General features: G+C 28.0%; 1 protein-coding gene across 2 annotated transcripts in view; it reads right to left on the bottom strand.

Annotated features, from left to right (window-relative positions):
- Positions 1 to 9,592: 9,592 nt before the first annotated feature.
- LanB1 (laminin subunit beta-1) overlaps positions 9,593 to 27,477 on the bottom strand; it is a 62,853-nt gene continuing 44,968 nt past the window's right edge. For both annotated transcript variants that reach the window (XM_071184323.2, XM_071184324.2), the window contains exons 26-33: positions 24,490 to 24,725; positions 17,988 to 18,173; positions 16,645 to 16,833; positions 16,009 to 16,172; positions 14,770 to 14,911; positions 13,224 to 13,400; positions 12,069 to 12,225; positions 9,593 to 10,762 (exon numbers count right to left, since the gene is read on the bottom strand). In XM_071184323.2, coding sequence (XP_071040424.2) covers positions 10,623 to 10,762; positions 12,069 to 12,225; positions 13,224 to 13,400; positions 14,770 to 14,911; positions 16,009 to 16,172; positions 16,645 to 16,833; positions 17,988 to 18,173; positions 24,490 to 24,725 — 1,391 coding nt within the window. In that variant the 3' untranslated portion in view covers positions 9,593 to 10,622. The remainder of the gene's footprint in view (positions 10,763 to 12,068; positions 12,226 to 13,223; positions 13,401 to 14,769; positions 14,912 to 16,008; positions 16,173 to 16,644; positions 16,834 to 17,987; positions 18,174 to 24,489; positions 24,726 to 27,477) is intronic.

The raw sequence follows: 27,477 nt of genomic DNA, 5'->3' as shown, positions 1-27,477 counted from the left end.
ACATATGTTCTCGCATATGGGCTCCTAGATTTATTTATTACATTTACGTGCAATTTTGCTTGGGTTGAAATTAGAGATATTTTGTTACCAGGACAATCATCATCGGATCGTCATGATATTACAGCACGTGTGTTCAAACAAAAATGATAATCTTTACTTGATTTCATTGTGAAGCGTCATGTTTTTAGAGAGACACGGTGTTGGGTGTACTCTATTGAATGGCAAAAACGAGGATTGCCTCAGGCACACATTCTAATTTGGCTTATTGAAAAAAAAACCACCTTGCCAAACTGATCAGATATCAGCAGAAATTCTTGATGTCACCATAGATCCAGTCTTATTTCAGATCATTGTCCAAAATATGTTTCATGCTCCGTGTGCATCACCATACATGTCTGTTTGAAAATGCACTAATGATATCCTAGAGAATTAACTGCTGAGACTATCACTGGTTTTTTTCACCATTTAATAAAATTTGCATTTCAAATCATAATCGCAAATGTCATTTACACACTTAAATACAAAATTCAAATTCAAATTGAAAGCGTTGCAACGCACGCAGGGTACAGCTAGTCTATATATATATTTCTCTTACACGGCGACAAAAAAAGCCTCATTACAACTCCCCGAATGGCAACGCTAGAAAATCAACCGATGATTGCCACTAAAAATGTCACATGCCAAATCTAGCTGAGATGACTCAACATATAGCGCTTTTAAAAACGGAAACTGAAATAACCAGCAGAGAGCATAAGCTAGGCAGAAGTGAGTAATCTTTGTCGATAGATCTCTAATTTAGTATTTTGTCGAAAGCGCTTTTTTCACGAATTTATATATTACGAATTTATTTGACGATTTTTGATTTATATCACGAATTTACTTGTTTTACTAGAATTTTTATTGATTGATTTGTTTATTTACGTCGCACTAGAGCTGCACAATGGGCTATTGGCGACGGTCTGGGAAACATCCCTGAGGATGATCCGAAGACATGCCATCACAATTTTGATCCTCTGCAGAGGGGATGGCACCTCCGCTTCGGTAGCCCGATGGCCGGCACGCGAAGTCGAGCACTTTACGATAGAACAGTTTAACGAGGACCCATACCGCACACCCTCGGTCCCTACGCAGACTGATCCAAGTGGTCACCCACCCGCACACTGACCGCAGTCAGTGATGCTTGACTTCGGTGATCTACTGGGAACCGTGTCTTAACGATCAGTCCACTGTGGGACTTACTAGAATTTATTTATGCAGGTTTTTCCATTGCAATTCACTTATTTCAATTTTTAATAGACTTAATTATAGCCAAAATTTTAACCTTTTTAAAGAGATATCAGTTTTAGAAATTTTATCTTAAGATTTTATACTATAGCACTCTTCTAATAGGTTTAACGAATTATATGTCATTTATTTGAAATTTATTTTAATGACTTAGTATTTACTAAAATGATGTAATTTTTTAAAAAAAAAAGTTATATGGATTTGAATGATTGTTTTGAATTCTTAGAATTTTGTGTATTTGCAATGTACCTAAGTTAGTAGCGAGCGAAGCGAACGAAGTTAGAAGCTTGGTTTGCGAAGCAAACCATATAAGATTGCGTAGCAATTTTCAGGGGTTGGCGAGCGTTAGCGAGCAGGGGACGCAGCCCACTAGTATCTGATATTTGAGCAAGAAAAAAAAATGTATCTAGGAAGCGTATATCTACAGAATGTAATCAATGTTTTAATAAAAATATTAATGCGAGATTATTTTTATTTATATAAATTGTGTGAGCATCAGTGACAATGTGTGATTTTTAAATTACGTGAACACGAATTTAAATATTTAATTTCAAATTAGCCACGAGAATACGAATATCGATTTTAAAATCACGTGCATACGAATTCCGGAGTATAATTTTGAAGTCACGTGACCCCTAATCACAATAGCTTTCAAATTGTGTGAATACGAATCGCTACATCTATATATGTATTTCTCTTACACGGCACCAAAAAAAAAGCCTCATTACAACTCCCCGAATGGCAACGTTAGAAAATCGACCAATCATTGCTGCTAAAAATGTCACATGGCAAATCTAGTTGAGGTGGCTCAACATATAGCGCTTTTAAAAACGGAAGCAATAACCAGAGTGAGCATTATCAGGTTGTTCAATTCAGCTGCGATAATCTCATACTATTGGCGATCGCAACGCTCCAGTACGCCGTCTAGCGGGAGCCTGTAAATATCGGACATTAATTTATCACGCTTTCATTTAGTTCCATCAAAGTCATTGACTGAATCAGACGCCATTTTTAGCAGCAAATAAGAAACAAAATTTCCCTAAGGAAAAGGCCGAAGAACTTGAAAAAAATCTCCAGAATATTAGTAAATCTTTCAGGAACAGAACACGCCAAACATTTGAAGAAAAATTCCTCAATAATTTTTAATTTCTATTATCAACAAACTTGCAACTGATGACTTCCGATTTCGGATACTGTTACAGATGTGTGTATTAAGGTAAAATGCATTTCTTCTGTCTTCAATTCATTACGAATTAAAGTGAAGTCAACATTGCTTTCGTCATTCCAGTGAATAAATATGAATTCAGAACATACAGAATTGTAATAGTTATAGCATATTCTTCTTCGTTATAGAATAGTATATATTTCTGTATCCATATAATTCGGAAAATAACAATAAAAAATTATCCAAGTTACTTGAAATAGTGCCATTTGTGCTGATTCTTAATTAATTTAAATCGTTTTCTTGGTAAGTTTTTTTTTAATTTTGAAAGAATAAGTTCAACTAGAATTCAGCTATTCTGTTTTTAGCTACATATTCAAATTCATATCAATTATAAAATTTTGCTGTGTAGTATGTTATCTAAAAGTAATGAAGGTATAAACTATGTATCTATTATTTTAGAATAAAGTTTTCAAACAAGGAACTTATCATTTTGGAATTCTCCGGGAATCACAAATCAGGTAAGTGCAATGATTTTTACAATAAAAAATTTGCTTGTAAATATTTTTTTTTTCATTTGATGATGGTTCCTTAAGAATGGCTTTTTACGTCTGATTAAGAACTATAAGAATAATAAAAAAAGAAACAATATGAAAGTTTTTATTTCAATGTTAAGAATTCTTAAAATCGTTTTTTTTATCCTAAGAATTCTTTATTTTCCGTTTTTTAGTTTATAATTTTTTGATAAAAATTGTTCTCAAAATACTTTTGAAAAATTAAATGGTATAACAGTATGTGTTTATGTATACTTCTTGTATATTCCAATGTTTGAAATAATATGATTCAGAAAAGTATGGAATAAAAATTCGGCACTTACGTATTAACGCCACCGCCGCTACAGATTTGGCGGTTTTTAAGTGCCGCCAATCTTCACTTAAAATTTTTGCGACAATTCATAAAATAAAACACTTTATTTAAAATCAAAATAGTCAATCGGATTTCGTTGGAAAATGAACCGAGATAGAGAGTTTACCATAGATTCAAAACAATCATATCGCCATATGAACTCTGATAAATAAGATTCCAAATGAAATAACATTTCCAAAACGTACGTTTACCAAGATAAAGTTTTATGTTGTGGGAATTGGTACATTTTTGTTTTTTCGGTAAAATATTTCCCTCCTGAAAAAATAAAATTGCATCTTGTTTTGTTTTTGGCAAATCCCAAAGACGAATATTCGTAGCACTAAAAATGGCGACAAAAAAGAATTTTTTTTTTTTGTTTGTTTTTGTTTCGTCAGCATTCTTTATTTTACGTTTCTTAGTTTCTAAATAATGATTTTTATTGAAACTTGAAATTTTTTGATAAAAATTGTTGTCAAAAAACGTTGTTTACAAAATTAAATTTCATAAAATTATGAGGCTTATGTATACTTTTTGTTCATTTTAATTTTTGAACTAATATGATTCTTAAAACTATAGAATGTAAAGTTTAAATGGGCCTTTCATGTTATATCATTAAATTTAGTAATACTATTTCTCGGGCATTAGGTATACATATTTATACTCTTATAAGAATATACATATTTTTTTCTGTTAATGTACAAATATTTTTCCGATGTGTTTTGGATGTTCCTTCTCTAATAAAAAGAGATACCATTTTGTTTTCGGTTGTACAAAAAAGAAGTTCAAGCATTTTTCTTTTTTAAATTTAATAAGCCACATTAAAGAAGGAACGTTGCAATGCTACACGCTACATTAACGACGTCTCCAGAGTAACTGAATGACGGTTCATATAGAAATCGCAGGTATGCGTCTCATACAACAACGCCCCCTATAGTTCGTTGCGATCGCGAATTAAGCTAGGCAGAAGTGAGTAGTAGATCTCTATTTTAGTATTTTGTCGAAAGCGCTTTTCTGAAGTACTTTGTACAACTAAATAAGATTCTTTTCACAACACTTAAATATTTACTTTATTTTCTTCATTTAGAGAGAAAACAGTCGGCAAAGAATTCTGTTAGGTTAAAAAACATTTTGCTAAAAAAAGAACGAATTCTAAAAGAAATAAAAATGAACAACTTAAAAAATAAAAATGCTGTTGCCAGCCATAGAATTTTTTGAAAGTTAACTTAGCAACATAAATCAAAATGACATAGAAGCGCAACTAGATCAAAATTATGATACCTGAGTGCTTGACGTAACAAATCCTTCAATTCTATAAGTGTTGTATCGCCAAATGCCCAAATTAGCAATTGCAATTTCAAATTAATATTGAAATGTACAGGTTTAGAATTTTCTACAGTGAAAAGTTTTCGGAACTTCAGTATTCAAAAAAGTATACAAAAGCTAGACGTTAAGAACGTATCCAATGAGCGAGCATAGCGAGCATTGGATTGCGAAGCAATCCGAAATGAACTGCGAAAGCAGTTGTGGGGGTTGGCGAGCGCCAGCGAGTAGGGGGCGAAGCTTCCTAGTTTGATATAAAATCGTAAATATACGAAACACGATATTAGATCTTAAATCGTGTGTTATTTTAATCGTGTTTTCACGGGTAGAAAGAATCGTAAAAAAGATTTGTTTACGAATTTGGAAGAAGAAAAAAACCCTACTTATTTTGAAAAGGCGTTTTTTTTTTTAATAATTATTAAATTCAAAAACCGATAAATAAAATTCCTTCTCGATACTTAATCAGATACGTACAAAGACGTACTGAGTGGGGGAAAAGGGGCTGCGAGAAACAGAGAAAAAAAAATCTCATATCCAGGGCTAAAGAGAATACAAGAGCTAGTTCACTCCGAAGCTACGATTTCCCTCCTCATGACGTCACTGTGTCCACAGATCTCGGAGATCGCAAGCAAAGATATTATGATAGCTTTGCATCTTTCTCTTTGTAAAAATAAGTTAGACTTTTTCTGGTTATTAGCCTTCAAACTTTACGTAATTAACACATTATTTCCGTTCATAAACATAGTTCAAAAAAAAACTTTCTTGGTTATTATATTAAAAAAAATACCATTTTAAACTTATAAAAATGTTTTGCTAGTTGGTGAAAATGACACGATAAATACTTTATTTTAAAAAGTTCATTTTTAACTTTAACTATTAAGAAAAATGAAGGCATATATCGACACTTTTTTTATCTACATATTCTTTTATAACAATAAGTTAAGTTAAATTTAGAATCCCTGATTTTAAAATATGTCGTTAATAGCAATTTGTTCATACTTAATCATTAGGAAACATCCACCTTAAACGCTAATTACTGAAACAAAATAATAATTTAGGTTCATAATGACATTAGAAATTTTACAATTGTTTATAGACATTTAAATTTACGATGATATAATTTATAGATATTTAAATTGAAGACAATATAATTTTTAAAAAAAATCATAAATATTTAGAATAACTACATTAAAAAATATGTTATGAAATTAGGAGAATTTCAACTATATACTATATATTTCATTTATACTTTTTACTTACATTTTAATTTTCTTTGACTTTATTCATTTTTTAATTCTTTTCAACTGCCTTTCTTTATGAAGTAACGAGGCGGTTTCTATTTAGATAATGAATTTTTATAAAAGTTCTTTATGACAGAATAAACGTATTGCTGTTTTATATTAACTGTGTCATTTCGGAATCCATTCTTTACATAGTTGTTCATTTACTTTAGGGAACACGCGAAAAATTATACTTTTTCCTTTTGTTTTTGTATCAGAATTTTTGCAAGTTGCAATCGCGCAAACTGGCATTTCGATAATAGTTTTAAATTCTTGTAAATTCACTGCAAAAACTGAGGAAAGTAATTATAGAAAATAACAAATGTCTTAGAATATCTCGCAAAAAGAAATGATCCAATATTAGTTAGAGCTAGTAAGGCCAAACGCTCCGTTCTTGAAGTAAAAGTGCGAGCTTTGCGCCAAAGTGACGTCACTAGAGTGCCGTCGGAGGATCGGCGCGGCGAGAGATACTTCAAAGGAGTTAACCAGCCCTTTGATTCTCTTTAGCCCTGTCTCATATCAATCTCTGCCAGATAAATTACAAATTAGGATTTAAAAATGTTCGATGAAAAATGTTCCATCTATTATACATATCTGGTCATAATATGCTTGAAATTATCTTGAACCCTGAAAAAAAAATTATGTAAGCTGACCAGTACTGACAAAACACATCGCTTTTAAAATAAATCAACAAAACACCACCACTTAAAGAAATCAATTTATTTCAAATATGTTGACCATACTATGGTGACATAAATCACATTACAGTGAATGTAAAGGGAAATCTAAAAGTTTGTTTAACAACAATCTGTTTTAATCACGATTTTTTTGGCACATTATTTAAACAAGAAGCTTAAGGCATTTTATAAACAAAGCAGAGTTATTACATGGCAGTTTTAAGTTCAAAGTCATTCAGATCAAAATTGTAGCACCCAAAATGTGCAACAAATACTCCACAAAGTTTAAATATATTACTAAAATCAAATAAAAAAATAAATGCAACAATGATTTTAAAAAAAAATCAAAACTATAACTTAAAAAATTCAAATTGATAAAAACATAAAACTCTAAAACTTGGTAAATGAGTTACAAAATTTGTAAGGAATGTTACTGACTTATCAATACAAATTCCTGCACTTAAATTATAATTAAATAGTATAAATACATAAAAAGCAATTACTTTTTTAATAATATTCATTAACAGTAAATAAACTTATGTAACTTTTTCAACTAAAAAGTTACTCAAGAATACATTTTTGAAAAAGTTTAACGTTTTTTGATTAACAGTAGTAAATATTGAGGAACATGACAAGAGTTACATATAATATTTCATATTGCACTAGCCACAAAGCAGCTGCAGACATTTTAAACTAAATTGGCAGTTTGAAAAAACAAATTTAACTTAATGATTTACATTTTTTAGCCTTAAATAAAGTATAAGCTCTAGATGATTAAAAAAACAATACTAATGATTGTCAATATTTATATCATTAACACAGAAAATATTTTATTGATATTTAATTTATAACATTTATTAATTAAATTAATATTTATATGTATTAGTATTCATATATTTTTTAATATTTAATTTATGATTTTTAGTAACATTAAATATTAATAAAAATACTAAACCCATATTAAAATTAGGAAAATATAAACTTGCTTTATTTAACACATGTTAATATATTTTAGAAGTTGATCTTTTTTGAAAAAAGTTTCAAACATTTATGAAAACTAATAAACGTATAATATGCTCTACTAAACTATGAAAAGAAATAGAAAAATAATGAAAAATTAAAGTAAATATAAAAATAACAAAAGGTTAAAAAATATATATATTAAAAAGACTACACTGACTAATTTAATGTTAAACAAAACTCTGTGTATAAATCTAATTTATAATTTTGGCACAATATAAAATAAAATTAATGACTACAATGTAGGCAGTCATAATATAAAGGACACAATGCATGCAAATAAAACAATACATAACTTTAAAAATATATTTTTTGTATGAATAGTTTTTTTTATATATTATTGGTTTAAATGAAATAAAAACAAAATGACAATTTTCATGCTAAGTCAATGGTGAATTTTCCTAATTAATACTAAAAGCAAGAATAATTTTTAAAAATGAAAAAATGCTGAATGAAACATTATGTGATTAGTTAAGATAATAAAATTACTTAATACGATATAAATTATGGAGTACCGTTATAAAATTATTTGGAAAATTGTTTCTTCTTTGCCTTTTTTTGGAAATCATTTTTAGGAAAATTGTCGCTTACAAGATGTACTTTGATTTTGTTTGTTTCATAACCTACAGAAATATTAAATGTATAAAAGTGATATAGCATAAAAATAAAACACTGCATAACTATGAAAGAATATTTTTCCATAAATATTTTTGCGAAATTGGTTTTTAGAAACTTGTAAGCTCAGGCAATGACACAAATTGATACCAATACCAAAAAAGTAAAAAATATGAATAGAACATAAAATAAAGAGATTAAAAAATTGATTTTATAAGTTCAAATTACGAGGAAAACTACATTTTATTTGCTTTAAACAGCAATTTCAAAAAAAATTGTCCCTTAAACGATGTACTTTGATTTTGTTTCTTTAATTACATATAGAAATATTTCATGGATTAAAGCTCCTAAAAGTATTTAATGATATAAAATGTAACGTGTAAATACATATTTGTGAGTAATCATTGACCAGTTGAATTTTCTAGAAATGCATAATTTCACAATATTTAATTTTAGGTTTGCACAATTTACTTACATATTATAACAAGTTACATACAAGTTATACATGCAAACCAGTATTGGCCACATAAATTATTATTGTTAATTGCTCTAACAAGTATTGATCTTTAGAATTATTATCTTATTAATTTATCTAGCTAGCTTTGTTCTTAGGGGTTATTATTATTAGAATAATGTTTATTCTTCATTGATTGAGTAAATAATCAAAATTATTTCAATACATTATTTACAAAGAGTAAGTGTTATATTTCATTAGACATTGAGCTGAAAAAGAAAATTGTCAACAATATAAATTTGTTTTTAACGCTTTAACTGTCAATAATGTTTAGCCTTGTTTTGAACTGTCAATAATACAAATGTAATAAAATAGCACCAAATAAGGCTTGTTCACTTGATAAAAGGATAATAATTATTTGAAATAATTAAATCCATAACAGCAGAACTTTTTTTCATAAGCAAAAAAGCAATATTGTAGAATATTTGAAACATAGATAAAATAAGAAATACTTAATTTGTTTTTAAAGCTGAAGGGGACTGAAAAAATATTCGTTAGTTAATAAAATGTATACAATTTTTTTTTTTAATGAAATGATTTTGTTTTGCTCAAATAACAGTTTGATTGCTATAAAATTTAAAAGATATTTTAAAAGATGCTAACCTATACAGGTTTGTAGTCAATAGGTAATATTTCTACTTAATTATTTCAATTTAGTGTGAAATGTTTGATTAAATTTTGTTTTATCTTATAGTTAAATACTTGTAAGTGCAAATATTTTCAAATTAGTTGACAATATTCTAAAGTAATTGTGACACTGTTTGTTTTCGACACATCTTTCAGGAATCAAAAATTACAAGCACTGAAATTAATCTTTTTTTTTTTAAATGTCAAGATCAGTTTTTTATTATAAATCTTTTTTAACACCGTAGTTAAGGAAGTTCAATACTGAAAAATTTTGCTCTCTAATTTTATACAAAACATAACCTTGACTATAAAATATAACCTCAACTAAAACATGAAATTATAGTACATATTGCATAAAATAATTATAACTGCATTTATATCAACTTAAATAAGTGCTTATATAAATGAATACAGATCTGTGACAGAATGTATAATTCTGCTTTACGTTCCAAACAATCCCAAACTAACTTTTGATTATAACATTCAATTCAGTTTCATCATCCAATACTTTATAATAAATAACAATCAGAATTACTTAATAACAAAGTTTGAACTTGTAATAACAAGATTAAAATATTTTATATAATTTTATATTACATAATTTTATATTTTATAATAATTATATTTTATAATAATTTTATTTAAAATATTTATAATTATAACATAGAATTAATGATAATGATTTTATCAAACTTACCTTGTTTTTAAACCTACACTGGTTTGCATCTTTAATTCATTGATAAATAAACATAACGAGATTATAATCAAAAAACACTCTCATTTAATTACAGTAAATATAAAACATTTTTGAATTTTTTAGGATACTTCCAGCAAATCAGTTTATATTGAATTTTTAAACTTTCTAAATTTAGCATAAGCAAGTAATAAACCATAAATTATATTGTGTAAGACACATGGAATTTAAAAAAAAAATTAAAATGCATGTATTTTATGGAGCATAAAGGAATTATATCATTTTCATGTGAGAAAAAAAAAACTTTAAAAAAAGCTCCTTCACAGAAGGTAGATTTCCTGAGAAAATCAAGCACAGAAAGAGACAATATTTTGTAGAACTGTAAACAAAAATGCATAAGAAAAAGACAGTTAATTTAGTATTGGCAACCACACTGTACAGGCAGATCAGAAGTGTTAATAGATTGTTAGAGGTAGCTTTAAGGTAAGCTTTGAGTCTTCAAATAAGTACAAAGTGTTTTAATTTAGCCTTGACAACCACTGTAATAAGCAGATCGAGCTTCTATAACATTCAAATGGTCTTCCATCTCTGCGTTTAGTTTGTCGAGCAAATCGGAGAAGTCCTTCAGCCTCTTCTCATTTTCGTCAAATTCATCTTCTACCCCTGCAATAAATTTTTTTATTTCATAACAGTTGTTAAAAAGCCCAACATTTCTAGATCTCAATGGGACCCTAAGTCAATGATATTTAAAAAAATTTAGATTTGATATTGAAAATGTTAAAACCTTCATTATTATTCAAATGTTTACATACAGTGCTAACTCTAAGGATTTTAAATTATTAGCCAGTAAAATAGTCAAATATCAAAAGTATTCGCCAATTTTCAAAAGCCTCCGCCAAATGAAAATCTTAAAAATTTTTTAAGATTAAACTTTTCCCCCATCGAATTATTTATGGGGTTTAATCTGTATTTTACGGTAGTTTGTTTCAAGCTTATATTATTAGGACCCAATTCTAATTGGTTATGTGGCGCATATACCAAAAATTACTGTTATCAAAATAAAAAAAATTGATTTATTTAGAAAAATTCATTTTGAGGTTATTTTGAATATATATATTTTTTTCCAGTGAAAAAATCATTCATGAAAACACAATTTTATTCACCAAATTTACGATTTTATCGCATTTAGCGAGATAACAAATGCTCAGTGATGACCCTGATATATTATTATTACAATGTGGTCCATGAATACAAAGTTTTTCATTTCTATAAACTTTGTGATACATTGATGAAAATTAAATAATAGCATAAATTAAGCTATTACTTCCTAGGAATAAACCAAGAAAAATTTTTTATAAACTTATTTCTATTAATCTATACTACAGCTAGCCTCTGTCTCGCAAAAATGAAAATATTCAAAAGTTCCCGCAATGTCTACTGTATTTATTACTCAATAAAAATAAGAAACAGGTTTTGAGGTTAAAAAAGTCAATCCACCAAGCACATAGCAACTGCGTAATGTGGAAAAGCGCAAAAATTACATTTGGGTAAAAGTAATTTACATTTAAGTTGGACGAAAAAGAAAGCACAAAAAACCTCCCATAAATAACCTAACAACATCAGGTCTGTGAAGATTTATACCTATCTCAGATCTTATTTAAATAATAAAAATTAAAATAATTACCAATGTTAACAATTTTAGTTCATTCATTTTTAGTTGTGAAACTATTTACAATGTTAAAACACAGCTTGAGATAGGTAAATAAGAATTTAATCACGGAAAGGTTACTTTTTATTTCATTTAAAAAAATTTTCTCCATATTTTGAAACTAAGGCTGCTTTTTAATATTAGAACATCAATGAATATGTCAAAAGTTATTGAATGTCAAACTTAATATAAATCTCAAAGAATTTTATCAAAACATGAAAGACATTAAACACTGGAATGAAAAGCATGGTTTAATCTTACCTTGTAACTCATTTAAACGTCCATTAGCATCTTCGGCAAGTTTTTTGGCACGTTCCCTCAGCCTGTCAGCTCTTTCTTTTCTTTCACCACTCAATTTAGCCTTGTCATCCAGTGCACGGGATGCTTCATTGTATTTGTCTTCTAAGTCTTGAACATCCTACGCAAAGCAAAATAAGAGTTAGCAAAAAACAGAAATATTTTTTTATAATAAAAAAGATTATCAACATTTGACCTAAAACAAAAACTAAGGGAAAAATTAAATGCTTTTCCTAAAAATTAAATTATGATAATTTATTAATTAATAATGCAATATATGAAAAATTTTTCTTCAAATAAGACATTTTAAACTGGGAAAGTTTTTTCTATTTGGCAAATGTTTAGCTATCCTATGTTATAAGCATACGATGAAATCTTGCAAAAACTTTTCTTACCCATTAAAATTAAACTATTTCATTCCTCAAGTTTTTTTCCATGGCAATCGCCCGCTTTATAACAACTACGATTAATGCGAATTGATTTCCTTAAAACTTAAAATTGGGTCAAGTAAAATTTTTCAACAATGTAACTTTTGCTGATAAAAAAACATAATGCTAGTTTCTTTCAAATTTAACTCAAGTATGGACCCTAGTTATAAATCATGTTTAGCACTCTTTGTTACGTTAAATCATGCTTTAAATTATCAAAAAAAGATTTTGTTGACTTTACAGAAATGTAGTAGAAAATATTTAGCAGTAATGCATTTCTAATTACTTTTGACAAATTACCTGAAAAAAAATCACAAATGACGTGTTTTTTATAACATTGAATTAAGGAATCCTACCTTATAACATCTTTTAAAGAAGAAGAAAAAGTTAACATTGTAATTGAACTAATATAAATAAACTTTTCATGACTTGTGCATTGTAAAGCAGTAAACAAAAAAAAACACACACATTAACACAACAAAACAATTATTCAAGAACAATTAAAACATCATGTTAGACAGAGAATTGCTACTAAAATAAAATAATCTAACATTTTAAAGAGATACAAATAGTTTTCAGTTATAAGTTTCAGAATGACAACTTTAAAACCTAAAAAGAAAATTTTCACTTATTTTTGAAACAAAGACAGTTATACTTTTACTATCAGTCAAATATTTTACTTCATTCTTACCCCTTCTGCTTGCTCTGCTAATTTACCGGCAACATTTGCTTCATTAGCTGATTTCCTTGCATTAAGCTCATTCTCAGTAAACTTTTTCTTCAGTTTATCCAACCTCTCCTGCATATTCTTTATATCGTCCACAGACTTATTAGCTATTTCCTGAGCTCCAGCAGTTTCAATGCCAATCTGAAATACAAAAAGCACAGATAATTAGTAATAATTAGAAAGCTGATATGGGAACCATTTTTATGTGCTCATCTAGAAATAGTTTATCTAAGGTCATCCATTTCCAATTAGCAACTTTTAACAAAATGAGCTTATTTCACGGTAAGTTACTCTAAAACTGGCGTCTTTTGTTTAATATAGTTACATATGTAATTGTGACTGATAACACAATGAATATTATTGTTTTTAAGAGGAAATCATTTAAATAAAACCTTGTAAAAACAATATTTAGGGAACTAGATAAAGATAATGTTATATCAAGAGGTAATATATCTCTGAAAACTATTTCCTAAAAGTCAGTACAATTATTAGCATATGCTGTATTTATATCGTTTGTACGCAGAACTAAGAAAGATTCAATCAAAGGTTTAGGAGCTCTGGTGACTGCAGCTAAAAATCTTAGTTTAAAAGAAGAAAAGACTAAATTCATGGCAGAAACAAGCAAAACATCAGATTCATCACCACTGAAAATAATGGAGAATGTTTTTGAAAAAATTGATCAGTTTAAATACTGGATAACAACTGTAAACAATAACAACATTAAAACAGAAATTAACAAAGGAATGAATATGGCTCTCAGATGATGGATTAAGAAGACAGTTTAAAATAAAATAATTGAGTATGGAAACAAAAATACAACTCATTAAGATGTTAGTAAGACAAATAGTTTACATATCGGAGTGAGAGTGTGCTAGTTAATGAACAAATCAAAAGAAAATAGATTTTATATGGAAGTGAGTGCTAGACAATGAACAAATAAAGAGATAATAGATTACATATATTTGAAAGAAAGATCTTGAGAATAATTTTTAGTGAACTAAGGGAGAATGAGATACAATTTTAAGTTAAAAAAGAAATTCAGAGAACCAAATTTAATGAAGTTCATTAAGATGGCTTGGTCATGTTTATAGATAAGACAGTGAGAACACAGTAAAAATAAAACTTTTCACAAGCTGGAAGGAAAAAGAGAGATAGACCACATACAATAAAGTTAAAATAATGTGAAAAAGTGTCTGGACAGTGTAAAAGTTAACACATGGAGAGTAGTGGTGTCTGACAGATTGAGCTGCTGATTGCAAAGCTGCTTGAGACAGATATGGCACGAAATTAGCTGTAGTGCAGGTAGAAGACGAAGAATATGCCATTAGACAAAACCATATATTTTGAAGAAGAAAAACACTAGCAGACTGTGGAGTATAATGATTTGCATAGTATAATTACAAGGAAATGGAATTAATATAAATATAAAAGGTAAACATTAGAGTATTTTTTCCATTAAAACTTAACAAAAATCAAATAAATTATATCCAATAAATAGGGTTCTAATTACCTCATTAAGATCAATGTCAGCCGTTTTGATATCATTATTAGCTTTTTCAATCGCAGCTTCAGCACGATCTTGAGCCTTCTGTGCCTCTTCTAAAGCCTCTAATACCTGCTTGGCTGTATCTAAAATTGCTTCAGCATTATCCCTGCAATCATATATAAAAGAGTTATTATTCTAAGCAAAATTATTCTTTTATCCACTAGGTGTGATTAGCTGGAGAAGGTTACTATTTCGATCATGCCCTTGTGAAAATAGGAAACTTTGAGAAACTACTGAACCAATTTTCAAACACTTTTTAATATTTAACATAGAGTTAATTATTTATTTATTTTTTAAATTTAGGAAGTTAGAATTTTAAATATTCAAGTAAAATCTTAAATAATAATTGCACAATATAACAATATGGAAGCACAATAGAGATTATCATACTTGTCAACTCTTGTGAATTTTTTAAGATATTTTATTTTTACATTTAATGTGGTAGCAAATATTATTATTTATTTTTTACAAATTTAATTTAAAATGATTTTGACTAATAAAGCATTTAAATAGTTTAAGCATGCTTAACGAAGGCCTGCAAGTTATCTAATTGTGCTGTAAGTTTTGACTATATGTGAATTAATTTCTGCTTACAATGTTACCTCAATTGGCATTTCACTAACACCAGGAAAATACTTCATAATAGCGTAAATACTGGCAGGTAGCCTTGATGCATAAAAATAACTATAGCAACCAAACTACCAATCACAGTTTAGTTTATCTGCAAGGTTCATTGCTAAAAACAAAATGCAAAAAATAGGATTTACAGTTTAAAGTTTTACGAAGAAATTTAAATTTTACATTTATCAAAATGAGTTATCAACAGTTATATCTAATTTAATTAAAACATAAACATAAAAACCAACCATAGTGATGCAAAACTAACTATAGCACGTAACAAAACTTGACAATGCAGTAGTAACAATCGTATTGAAAGTCTATTTGTTTCCAATACAAGCAAGATATGTAAAAAATAATTCATACCAAATAACATAATAAATGATTCAGCAATAATAAAAAGAAAAGAAAAAAGCATCCTTGATTGTAAAGAAATTAAAAATGCTTAAAAATCAAAGAAAAATTGGGAATTCCGTAATTTTATATTACAAATTCATAGTCAAAATTTGCTGCACAGATATAATAAATTTCAACAAGAAGTGGGGTAATTTCATTAATTATATCGAAAAATTGTAATTTGCTTACTTAGCTCTATCTGCTCTATTTTTCAATGCTTGAGCTTCACCAAGGTCTCCAGCTGTTGCATTCAAAATTGCATCAATATTAGTAAGACTAGCAATTGTTTCATTGATTTGGCGGGCTAGTCCACTTATTTGTTCAGGCTCCAAAGATATTGATAATCGCAAAGTCTATAAAAGAATGTTGTAATAAAATTCAATAAAATGCAAAAGAACATTTTTTTTAAATTTTACTGAACAAAATTTTTATAAAAAAATCAATATCAATTTAAATAATTTTTTGCAGCCATTTTATACAAAAAATCAAAACTAATGATAATAAACAATGCCAATTAAAGAAAATGATAAATTTTGAAACAAAATGTTTAAAGAAAATAAAAAAATTTTAATCAAAATGTTTGGGCAGAAAAAGTTCAAAATGCAACATTAAAATATTTGCTTGTTTCTGTTTAAGCTTAAACTTAGACAAAGACATTTCAAGAATAAATATTTAACTTGCCTATTTGTTAAAAGAGTTTCATAATATAATGTAATTATAAAATTTTTAAAATTATTAAAAAAAAATTAACTATAAATAATACAAAATTGAAATTCTAAACTCCAATTTTATATGAGCAATAGACAATAATGAATAATTATAAACCTGTTCAGCAAAATCTCTTATTTCGGCTGGTTTGGCTCCTCCAGCCTCCAGAAATTGCTCAATTTTGTCTAACAAATCTTCAACAACACCAGTTGCATTCTCAGACCTATTTTTTGCAGCTTGAGCATGTTCAAAAGCTAATCTAGCTTCCTCTAAAGCTTCATTAGCATCCTTTCTAGCCTCTCCAATCTAAAATAATAGTACACATATTTCAATAAAACTCTCTAAATAAATATAAAAAAATTAAAAAAAATCTATACTGTTGATAGAGATAAATGTCAAAGTTTGGATTTAAAAGAACAAACTTATAACATCTGACTTAAACTGAACATTCTTCATTTACAGATAAATTAGGCACAATAAAATACATTTTTAACAATAAAAATATGTCCAACAATTCATAGTATATTTGAATAGTAATATATTTAATAATTCAACTGTCAATATATCCAACAACACAATAGGAAATATGTACAATAATAGAACTGGCAATGCATTCATTCAGCAATAGTACTGGTGATTGTAGGAGCAAGAAAGTATTTTTTTTCTTCCAAAAACATATTTTTGTTATTTTCACATTATGAGTGAAAAAAATAAATATAATTCAATATATACATTAAAGAGTAAGTATGCATATAATTCAGATTTAATTAAAGTCTAACCAAGTAAAAAAAATTTTGAAATTGTCTAAAAAATATACCATTTTCCCTCAAAAGTGTTAACATTTTTATGTTGTTAACTCGTGTGGATTCTGCATTCATTAAATTAACTACACTAATTATGTTGTTATCAGATATAAACATTAAAAGCTTACTTAGGTATTAAAATGTTTCTCAATAAAAATAGTATAAAGTTAAAAATAAATCTCATTTTTAATAGAATGAGAGATGTAACAATTTAAACATAGAGAGGAATAAATAATTGAAACATAAAACAAAAACTTATTATTTTTGAAGAAAAATTATTTTTTTAAAGTATGTTAATATAAATTGAAGCAAAATAAAAGTATGAAACACAAAATTAAAATTTATATTACTTTTAAAGAAAAAATAAAATTTGAAAATTATTATTATCAAGAGTTAACATTAATACTCAATGAAGAAAAGTTTAGTGAAATTTAAAAGTAAAAACTATTATTATTATTATTATTTTTAGAAAAAACAAGACCACAAAACTTTTTTTAAGGAAAAAAAGAAACATAAAAGCTTATTTATAGTAAAAAAAAAATATATATATTTAAAACTAATATCAAAACTTTAAAATTTTAATGGAAAGGAAGCATCAATCCACTAGTGCTACATCAGAAATAAAAATGGTATGAACAAATTTTAATATAATCTTACTTCTCCCAGAAGATGTTTGGCTTTCTGTTCCTTTTCTCTTATTTCTTTCTCAGCATCTTTTGCTAAACTGAAAGCATTGTCAGCCCTAGTCACGGCTCCACCACAACCCAGGCCTCCACATCTGTCACATCCAGCACCTCCACACAATGAATCACATTTTGTCACACCACCATGTCCACCACAAACCTAAGATCAATAATTATAAAGTTACATATTATATTTTAAAAAATATATACAAATTAAAAAATTATATTACTACGAAGACACACAAAACATATATATATATATTTATTACCTGAATAGATTATATAATTGTATAAAAATAATATACAGTGAAACCTCTCGGGAGTGACCACTCTCTGTTACACAATAAAATGGTCGTTGATGGAGGTGGGTCGTTTTTAAAGGTCACCTCCATTGACTTCAAAATTGTTATTGATTTTTCACAAACGATTTTAATTTTAGCCAGTGTCATTTTCTTGGTGCGGAAATGCCACTGGTGTTGGTGTCACGAAAAGACGTATTAATTAATAAAATTTAGCATTTATTCTCAACTGATATCAATATGTGTAAAAAATAAATTATGAATGATGAAGCTATTTTAATAAATAAGCAATTATGTTTCTTGTTTAAGTTTGCATTTAATTCTATATCATAAAAATTAGTTAGCTTTAATATATGAGAAGAGGTTTGTTTCAGATGCTTGTTTTATTAAAATAACTTTCTTTTCTAATTTAACCTTAAAAGTAAATCATTGAGAGCATCGTCTTTAACGCACTATGACTGCAACATGAGGTTGTATCGCTAAAAAGAGCTCTCTAAATAAGAATGTCACAAATATTTTGAATACATTTTAATATGCTAATTCGTTTTGTTAAATTTTTTGCTCTTATAGTTTTTTGTGCATCCTTATGTGACCTTTTTCGCATTTGGTGCAGATGTTTGTTGCAGGGGGAGGTTTCAATGATCTTTCCTAAAGGTTTTCTTCAACACAAAGTCTGTGGAAAAAATTCCGTGCCTCCCAAAAAAGGTGGTAAATAGAGGTGGTCTTTTCTTGAGGTTTCACTGTAAATTAGGGGTGCTCAACCTGCGGCCCGCGGGCCAAATGCGGCCCGCCAACCCTCGATGTGCGGCCCGCGGCCGCAATCAGAACAAAATGAAAAAAAAAAATTTCATATTTGTTTTTGAAAAATAATAAAAATAATTCGGTAATTTAAATTTACACTTTTAAGTTTTTGACGCACCCAATCTCAATCCAGGGCTAAAGAGAATAGAAGGGCTAGTTCACTCCGCTCTTAGAGCTGAAGCTACGATTTCCCTCCTTATGACGTCACTGTGTCCACAGATCTCGGAGATCGCAAGCATAGATATTATGATAACTTTGCATCGTTCGCTTTGTAAAAATAAGTTCGACTTTTTCTGGTTATTAGCTTTCAAACTTTACGTAATTAACACATTATTTCCGTTCATAGACATAGTTGAAAAAACTTTCTTGGCCATTATATTAAAAAAAATACCATTTTAAACTTATAAAAATGTTTTACTAGTTGGCGAAAATGACACTATAAGTACTTTATTTTAAAAAGTTCAGTTTTAACTTTAATTATTAAGAAAAATGAAAGCATATATCAACATATCTACATATTCTTTTATAAAAATAAGTTGAGTTAAATTTAGAATCCCTGATTTTAAAATATGCCGTTAATAGCAATTTGTTCATACTTAATCATTTGGAAACAACAATCTTAAACGCTAATTTCTGAAACAAAATAATAATTTAGGTTCATAATGACATTAGAAATTTTACAATTGTTTATAGATATTTAAATTTAAGATGATATAATTTATAGATATTTAAATTTAAGAGAATATAATTTTTGAAAAAAAATCATAAATATTTAGAATAACTACATTAAAAAATATGTAATGAAATTAGAATTCCAACTATATACTATATATAAAACAAACTTATCTACACAGACCCCGTGAACAAATGAACAAGAACAAGCCAACATGGTAGGTTCTTGACTAGTAAAATGTCATTCAGAGTTTCTTCGCTAGAAAGCGGAACTAATTTCGGCACAATGTAGGCAGGGCTAAAGAGAATGGAAGGGCTAGTTCACTCCGCTCTTAGAGCTGAAGCTACGATTTCCCTCCTCATGACGTCACTGTGTCCACAGATCTCGGAGATCGCAAGCAAAGATATTATGTTAACTTTGCATCTTTCTCTTTGTAAAATAAGTTAGACTTTTTCTGGTTATTAGCTTTCAAACTTTACGTAATTAACACATTATTTTCGTTCATAAACATAGTTCAAAAAACTTACTTGGCCATTATATTAAAAAAAGTACCATTTTAAACTTATAAAAATGTTTTACTAGTTGGCGAAAATGACACTATAAATACTTTATTTTAAAAAGTTCAGTTTTAACTTTAATTATTAAGAAAAATGAAAGCATATATCGACACTTTTTTTATCCACATATTCTTTTATAACAAAAAGTTGTGTTAAATTTAGAATCCCTGATTTTAAAATATGCCGTTAATAGCAATTTGTTCATACTTAATCAATAGGAAACATCAGCCTTAAACGCTAATTACTGAAACAAATAATAATTTAGGTTCATAATGAAATTAGAAATTTTACAATTGCTTACAGATATTTAAATTTACGATGACATAATTTATAGATATTTAAATTTAAGAGAATATAATTTTTTAAAAAAATCATGAATATTTAGAATAACTACATTAAAAAATATGTTATGAAATTAGGAGAATTCCAACTATATATTTTATTTATACTTTTTATTTACATTTTAATTTTCTTTGACTTTATCCATTTTTTAATTTTTTTCACCTGCCTTTCTTTTTGAAGTAACGAGGCGGTTTCTATTTAGATAATGAATTTTTATAAAAGTTCTTAACGACATAATAAACGTATTGCTGTTTTATATTAACTGTGTCATTTCGGAATCCATTCTTTACATAGTTGCTCATTTACTTTAGGGAACACTCGGAAAATTATATTTTTTCCTTTTGTTTTTCTATCAAAATTTTTTCAAGTTGCAATCGCGCAAACTGGCATTATAGTTTTAAATTCTTGTAAATTCACTGCAAAAACTGAGGAAAGTCATTATAGAAAATAACAAATGTCTTAGAATATCTCGCAAAAAGAAATGCTCCAATATTAGTTAGAGCTAGTAAGGTTCTAGTAAGTTCTTGAAGTAAAAGTGCGAACTTTGCGCCAAAGTAACGTCACTAGAGAAAATAGGAGGATTGGCGCGGCGAGAGCTACTTCAAAGGAGTGAACCAGCCCTTCTATTCTCTTTAGCCCTGATCTCAATCAATGTAGTTTTTCGATGGTTAACGCTACGGATTTCAGCATAGTTTTAAAAATCCCAATATTTTTAATACATCATTATTACGATTTACGAATTTTAATTACCACTTTTGACGCCTTTCGTATGTGCCGATTCCAATGACTTTTCGGTAGTTATTGCTACCCATTTTCAAGTAGTTTCTGAAATAGCGATTTTTGAAAGTTATGAAACGCTTTATTTGTGCAAACTTCATTGAAAATCTAAATGACTTTAGAACCTTTCTTCAACAGTTATTGCTGCACATTTCCGCCCGGTTTTTAAAACTTCGATATTTTTGCACGATATTATTACGAATCGCGAGTAAAGAATCGCTCATTTAGATAACCATTTTTTGACACGGCTTAATTGTAACGATTTTATCGCAAATCAAATTATTTTTTAATCGTTATTCTAGAAATTATTGCTACACATTTCTACAAGGTTTTGAAAGTACCGATATTTTTTATACGCTATTGCGACATTTTAATTTCAAATCCCGCATTTAAATTACATAATATTTTGATGGACTTTATTTACTCCAATTTCATCTGAAATATAAAAGTATTTTGGCTATTGTTTTAGTAGTTATTACGTTTTCCCCGTGATTTAAAAAGATTATGATATTTTTAATACTATGGTTTGACAGCAAGCGAGTTTTGAATCGCGCATTAAAATAATTATTTTTTACGTGCTCTGTTTGTGCCGATTTTATCATTTGCGTTGTACCGATATTAACACGCATTTTTTAAGAGGTTTTTCGAGCGTGTTTTTTCTTCTTTCTCGTTATTGCTGCATTTTTATTTGTGATTTAGAATATACCTGATATTTTCACACAATATTACAACTCGTGAAATTCGATTCAGTTTTAATTTTTTTTCGTAACTTAAAAAGTAATTATGTATCTTAGCCAAATCAACACCTTCCCAGGAAAAAAAAAACGAGATGTGTTTATATTAAACGCGGTCCGTTTTGCAAAAAAAATAATTCAAAACACGGCATAATTCTTTAGTCCCATGAGCACGTGCAAGTTCAACAACACACATCGAACCTATTCTTTTTGTTGTCACTTGTAATTTAAAAGTCATACATCGTAATTTGTATTTACGCTATCTGAAAATTGCCCATCGCATTTCGTATTAACATTAACGAGATTTAAAAATAATCCATCGCATTTCGTATTTACTGGATTTAAAATCACATATCGCGATTCATGTTCTGGCGTTTAAAATATCATCGGTTGCTACTTTTCTCGCAATTCATATGCACGCGTTTTAAAAATCATATATCGCGATTCATATTCATGCAGTTTAAAAATCAAGTGTTGTGAGTAGTCCTTTCGCAATTTAAAAGCCACAAGATTCGTATTCACGCGATTTGAAAAACAAGCATCGAGTTTTTTATTTACGCAATTTAAAAATCACACATGGCAATTCGTATTCAAGCAATTAAAAAATAACGCATAGAAATTCGTATTCAAGCAATTAAAAAATAACACATCGCTATTTGTATTTCCGCGATTTAAAAACCCAGAAAGGAAGAACACCATCTAGGACAAATTCCAAAACTGATGATGTTATTTGCTCTAAGTTTAATACTACCCACAACAACAGCTTTTGTCGAAAGACTGTTTTCCAGAATGAATTTGGCCTGTTCAAAATTACAGAGTAGTCTTTAAATACAATCATTACATTTTCATTTAATGGCTCAAAAAATATCACATGATCAAGTTGATAAAATTTTCTCAATATTCAAAAATTTTGCAAATTACAGTATAACCATTAAGAAATTTTTTAAACCATTTTCTACCTTCTTGGAGCATTTTATATCATTTATGATTATATGCTGGGAAACGATTTGTATATCATTAAATTTTAACTGTATAAAAAATTTAATCAAGATAAGTTTCGTAAAGTAATGTAAATTTTATTGATTGTTAATTGATTGTAAATAGTAAGTGTCATGTTAAAAATATATTCGTCATAAAAAGTTGTAAACAAGTATCTTAATAGTTTTTTATTATTAAGGAATATAGTTCCTTAAAATTTAATGTGTTTTCTTTCTTTCTTTTTCTTCCCTCTCTCAGCCTCTTATAATTTAAAATAAAAATGTCTGAAAGTTAAAGTACATTCCCTAATAAATGCTAAATCTTATTTTCCACTTAAGGGGTTTTGTTTTAATCATTTTTAACCCTATAAACTTTCTTTAAATCAAAGTATTTAACTTGAATTTATATTAATAACTAGAATATTTATTTATTTGAAATTTAATTCTATGAAGAAAAAATTTAACGTTAAAATCTATGTTTAAATGGACTTTTGTATTTTGTAATGTGATAAAAAAATTTCAATTTTTCCATAGTTTTTAAATTATTTCAATTTATCTAAATTTTTTCTGATAAATTGATTCTGATTTTCGAATTCTGTTTTCTTTCTTAAGTAATTAGTTTTGCATTTTCTAATTTTAAACGTTTTAAAGTGTTGTATTTTCTGCAGAGATTACAAGGTTAAGCGACAAAAAGAATTTAGTGTTATATAAACAATGATGTTTATATAACAATCACCACCAACAATTGCTTTCAATATGTCGGTCTAAACACTTTGGCATGCGGCCCTTCATTGGTCAATCTGCTGTGCATGTGGCCCTTCACTGAAAAAGGTTGTGCACCCCTACTGTAAATTGTTTAATTTTCAGATATATATATTGTTGTGTTTACAGACTAGAAAAGTAAAACATGCAACATTAAAAAACACTATAATCTAAAACAATTATTTTAAACCAAAACTTTTAACAGCTTGTTTTTCTTACAACTATTTCAAACAACTGAATTAATTTTGGACTAAATCATTTGAATGTTTTCTACTTTTTGACTTTCTGAAAAGTGTATGATATAGAAGTTTTTACTCTATGGATATTAACCCTGGAAATATAATAAAAAATTGGAAAATGGCAAAAAGAAATCTACAAAATTAAAGAAAATGATAAAAGTAAAAAATACCATATCTGAGAATCTCATGACTATATTCAAGTTTATAACTTAAAATTTATAATTTTTTTTAAAGATGACAGTAAAATTTCGATACAGGGATATATTTTGAAATATTCTATTGATAACAGAATGTACTAAATGGAAATTTGCTTACAATGTTGTTAAGATCAGGAATAGCATTTTCAATAGAATTAATTTTTCCGGCAATCTTCATCAGTGCGGCTTCATTTTCCAGATAAGTTTGGTTGTACAGATTGGTGGCATCTTTCAGCAGTTTTTCGGTTCTACGGCGATGACCTTCTGATTCCTGGAGAACGGCCCGAGAGTCTCTCACTTTATTGTCTGCATTGTCAGATCTCAATTTAGCATCTTTTGTTATATTGAATGCACCTACAAATTGAAAAAAAAAACGATAAGACATATAATTTAATCAAATAATTTACACTCAGAAATAAGGAATTCCATATGCTAAAAGTCACTGGTTTCTTTTTGTTTATTATTAAAACAATTAAAAAACAATTGAACTTTAAAAGTGTGTAATGACTTTTCAACAACTGTATAAAATAATAAGAGCCATATCGTAAATCAATCAACAATTAATTAATTTACAGATAAATGAATTTGCAGAAAACACTGGAGAAATTTTTTTTCCTCTCGCATGAGATTTTTTAACAGATCTTAGATACTTTTACATTGTTGATTTTAAATTTGCAATCAGTTTCTTTCTCCAACAGTTTCTTTAATGACATTTTAGTCTCAGGGATGAGATTAGCCAAAACGCAAAAAAGCTGAATTTCCACGAGAGTAAATTTTACGCAAGCGCAACCCTTTAATAACAAATTCCAGACAGTTTAAGGTAATAAATGATGTGTTGACATACAATTGTGTACTAATCTATCATTATAAAAACGATTACATTGATACTTAACATTTAGTGAAAAAAAATTACCAATTGAAAAAATAAAGCTAAAAATTATATTTTTCCTCAGTTCACATAAGAGACAATTATTACTTGAAAAACTACCTGGTTTAACAAATTAAAATTACTGAGAATATACATTAATATTTCCTTTCTTTTAATAAATACTGTTATGAGATTTATAGCAAATATATCAGTAATATTACTTTTTAAATAATATTGGAAAAAAAAACTTTAACAATGGACCGAATCATTATGTTCATATTATAGTCTAATCTAACTACAGCCCTCTGAAACATATCAATAACAGTGAAGTAGAAATATATAGTAACTCCTTAACATACAAAAATTGCTATTTTAGTTTGAAAAATTACATGACAATTCAGCAACTGTTTAGATAATTGTGTTTTATTTGATAAGAATTTTGCATTTTATAGCATAAATAGCAGTACTGCATAAATAAAATTTTGATGATGAGTTAATTAACTCTTCCCCCCCCCCAAATTTTTTTAATTAAATCCCTTTTTAAGTGATTGCTTCTGTTTGCTATATCTTTTATGTTTGCTATATTTAGTCGTTAGTCCATCTTCAAACATCTTGTGACAAATCCTATTTTTTCTTCTTTGCAAGCACAGAATGTAAGTTTTGAATATATTCTCTTCCAGTTTCTCTGATGTTGTAACACTTACATATACTAATAATCGTCGTTAGAAAAACAGTCACCCTTATAGTAACTAATTTTAAAAAAATTTTATTTCTTACAAGAATCGCGGTAGTTGATCTTAAAATTGCGTGAATATGAATAACAATTATGGATTTTGAAATCGCATGAATATGAAACTAGATATACGATTTTGAAAATGAGAAAATACAATCTGGGATATAGAATTTTTAAAACGCGTAAATACAAATCACGATTCATAATTTTTAGATCGCGTAAATACGAATCATGATGCGTAATTTTAGATTGCATAAATAAGAATTATGATGCATAACTTTTAGAATGCGTGAATGCGAATCCCAATGCCTTATTTTAAAATCACGTATAAATACGAAGATCAATGTTTGATATTATAAACCGCATGAGCAAATCAACACATTGAATTTTAAACTTGTGTGAATACGAATCGCTATATAGGTTTTTAAAAAGACGTAAATACGAATATCAATTTCGGATTTCTAAATCTCGTAAATAAGAATTGCAACGTACAAAATTCAAATCGCGTGAATAAGAATCGCAACAAGCAAATATGAAAAGCTATGTTTGATATTAAAATTGTGTGAATAAGAATCGAGATATTAGCAGATTCCAGGCTTGGGACCTCTAAAAGGCTTGTCAGAAGCAGCGTCATTTGAACTACGAAAATCGGATCTATCTGGAGGGCGGTAAAAAATTCGGAAAATCTTATCTGCTGCGTGTAAAAGGGGAGAAAATAGGTAAAATAAGTAAAAATGAGAAAGGATTGGTAGCTATGTAGTTTGAATTTTCTGTTTCTCTTTGAAAATCGGTGAATTTTCTGAAAAAGCAGATAACTTGTTAAAAAAAATGAAATTTTTAGAAAATCGGAATTTTTGATAAAAAAGCTGAAATTTAAGAGATAAAAGTGAAAAAAGCGGAAATCCGCTAAAAAGCGGAAAAATCTCATCCCTGTAGTCTATTTTTTGTCAAAATGTACAAGCTTTAAAATGTTATACGTAACAGCAGACTGCAGAAATGTTGAAACAAATTTCTGGGGGAGTTAGGTCACATCATCATGATGATTAAAATGGCATAGGAACCCAACTGTTTGAGGCTAGGGGTGGTTCCCTTATAGGAATAGATTCTTTGTGTGCTTCTGAACGGGTAATAATAAGGAAGCTCCCCTAGCAATAAACGACATTTCCAATTATGGGCTCCAATGTAATTTTAATCATGATGATGTGCTTTAACTCGTTTATAAGTTAGTCGCAGCATTTACGAGACACTCTATTTTAAATTATGCTTTTAAACTTATACATTTCAACAAATAATTGACTACAATAAAATAAAGCACATTGAAACTTTAGTAACAAATTATTTTACAGCAATTATACATAAATTGCACAAAATTTCAAGGTAAATTTCAATAAAATTTAACAATTTAATTTAATGAAATTTTTACAAAAAATAAAGCAAATGTAGAGTTTTTTTTTTCAAATAAAAAGAGGGACCATAATATTTTAAACTTGAACACAATTACAATT

This window comes from Parasteatoda tepidariorum, chromosome 10 (genome assembly GCF_982258835.1).
Source record: "Parasteatoda tepidariorum strain Cologne lab strain chromosome 10, Ptep-v5.0, whole genome shotgun sequence".
Classification (NCBI taxonomy): Eukaryota; Metazoa; Arthropoda; class Arachnida; order Araneae; family Theridiidae; genus Parasteatoda; species Parasteatoda tepidariorum.
Note: the sequence above shows the minus strand (reverse complement) of the source record. Positions and strands in the feature narration are given on the sequence as shown.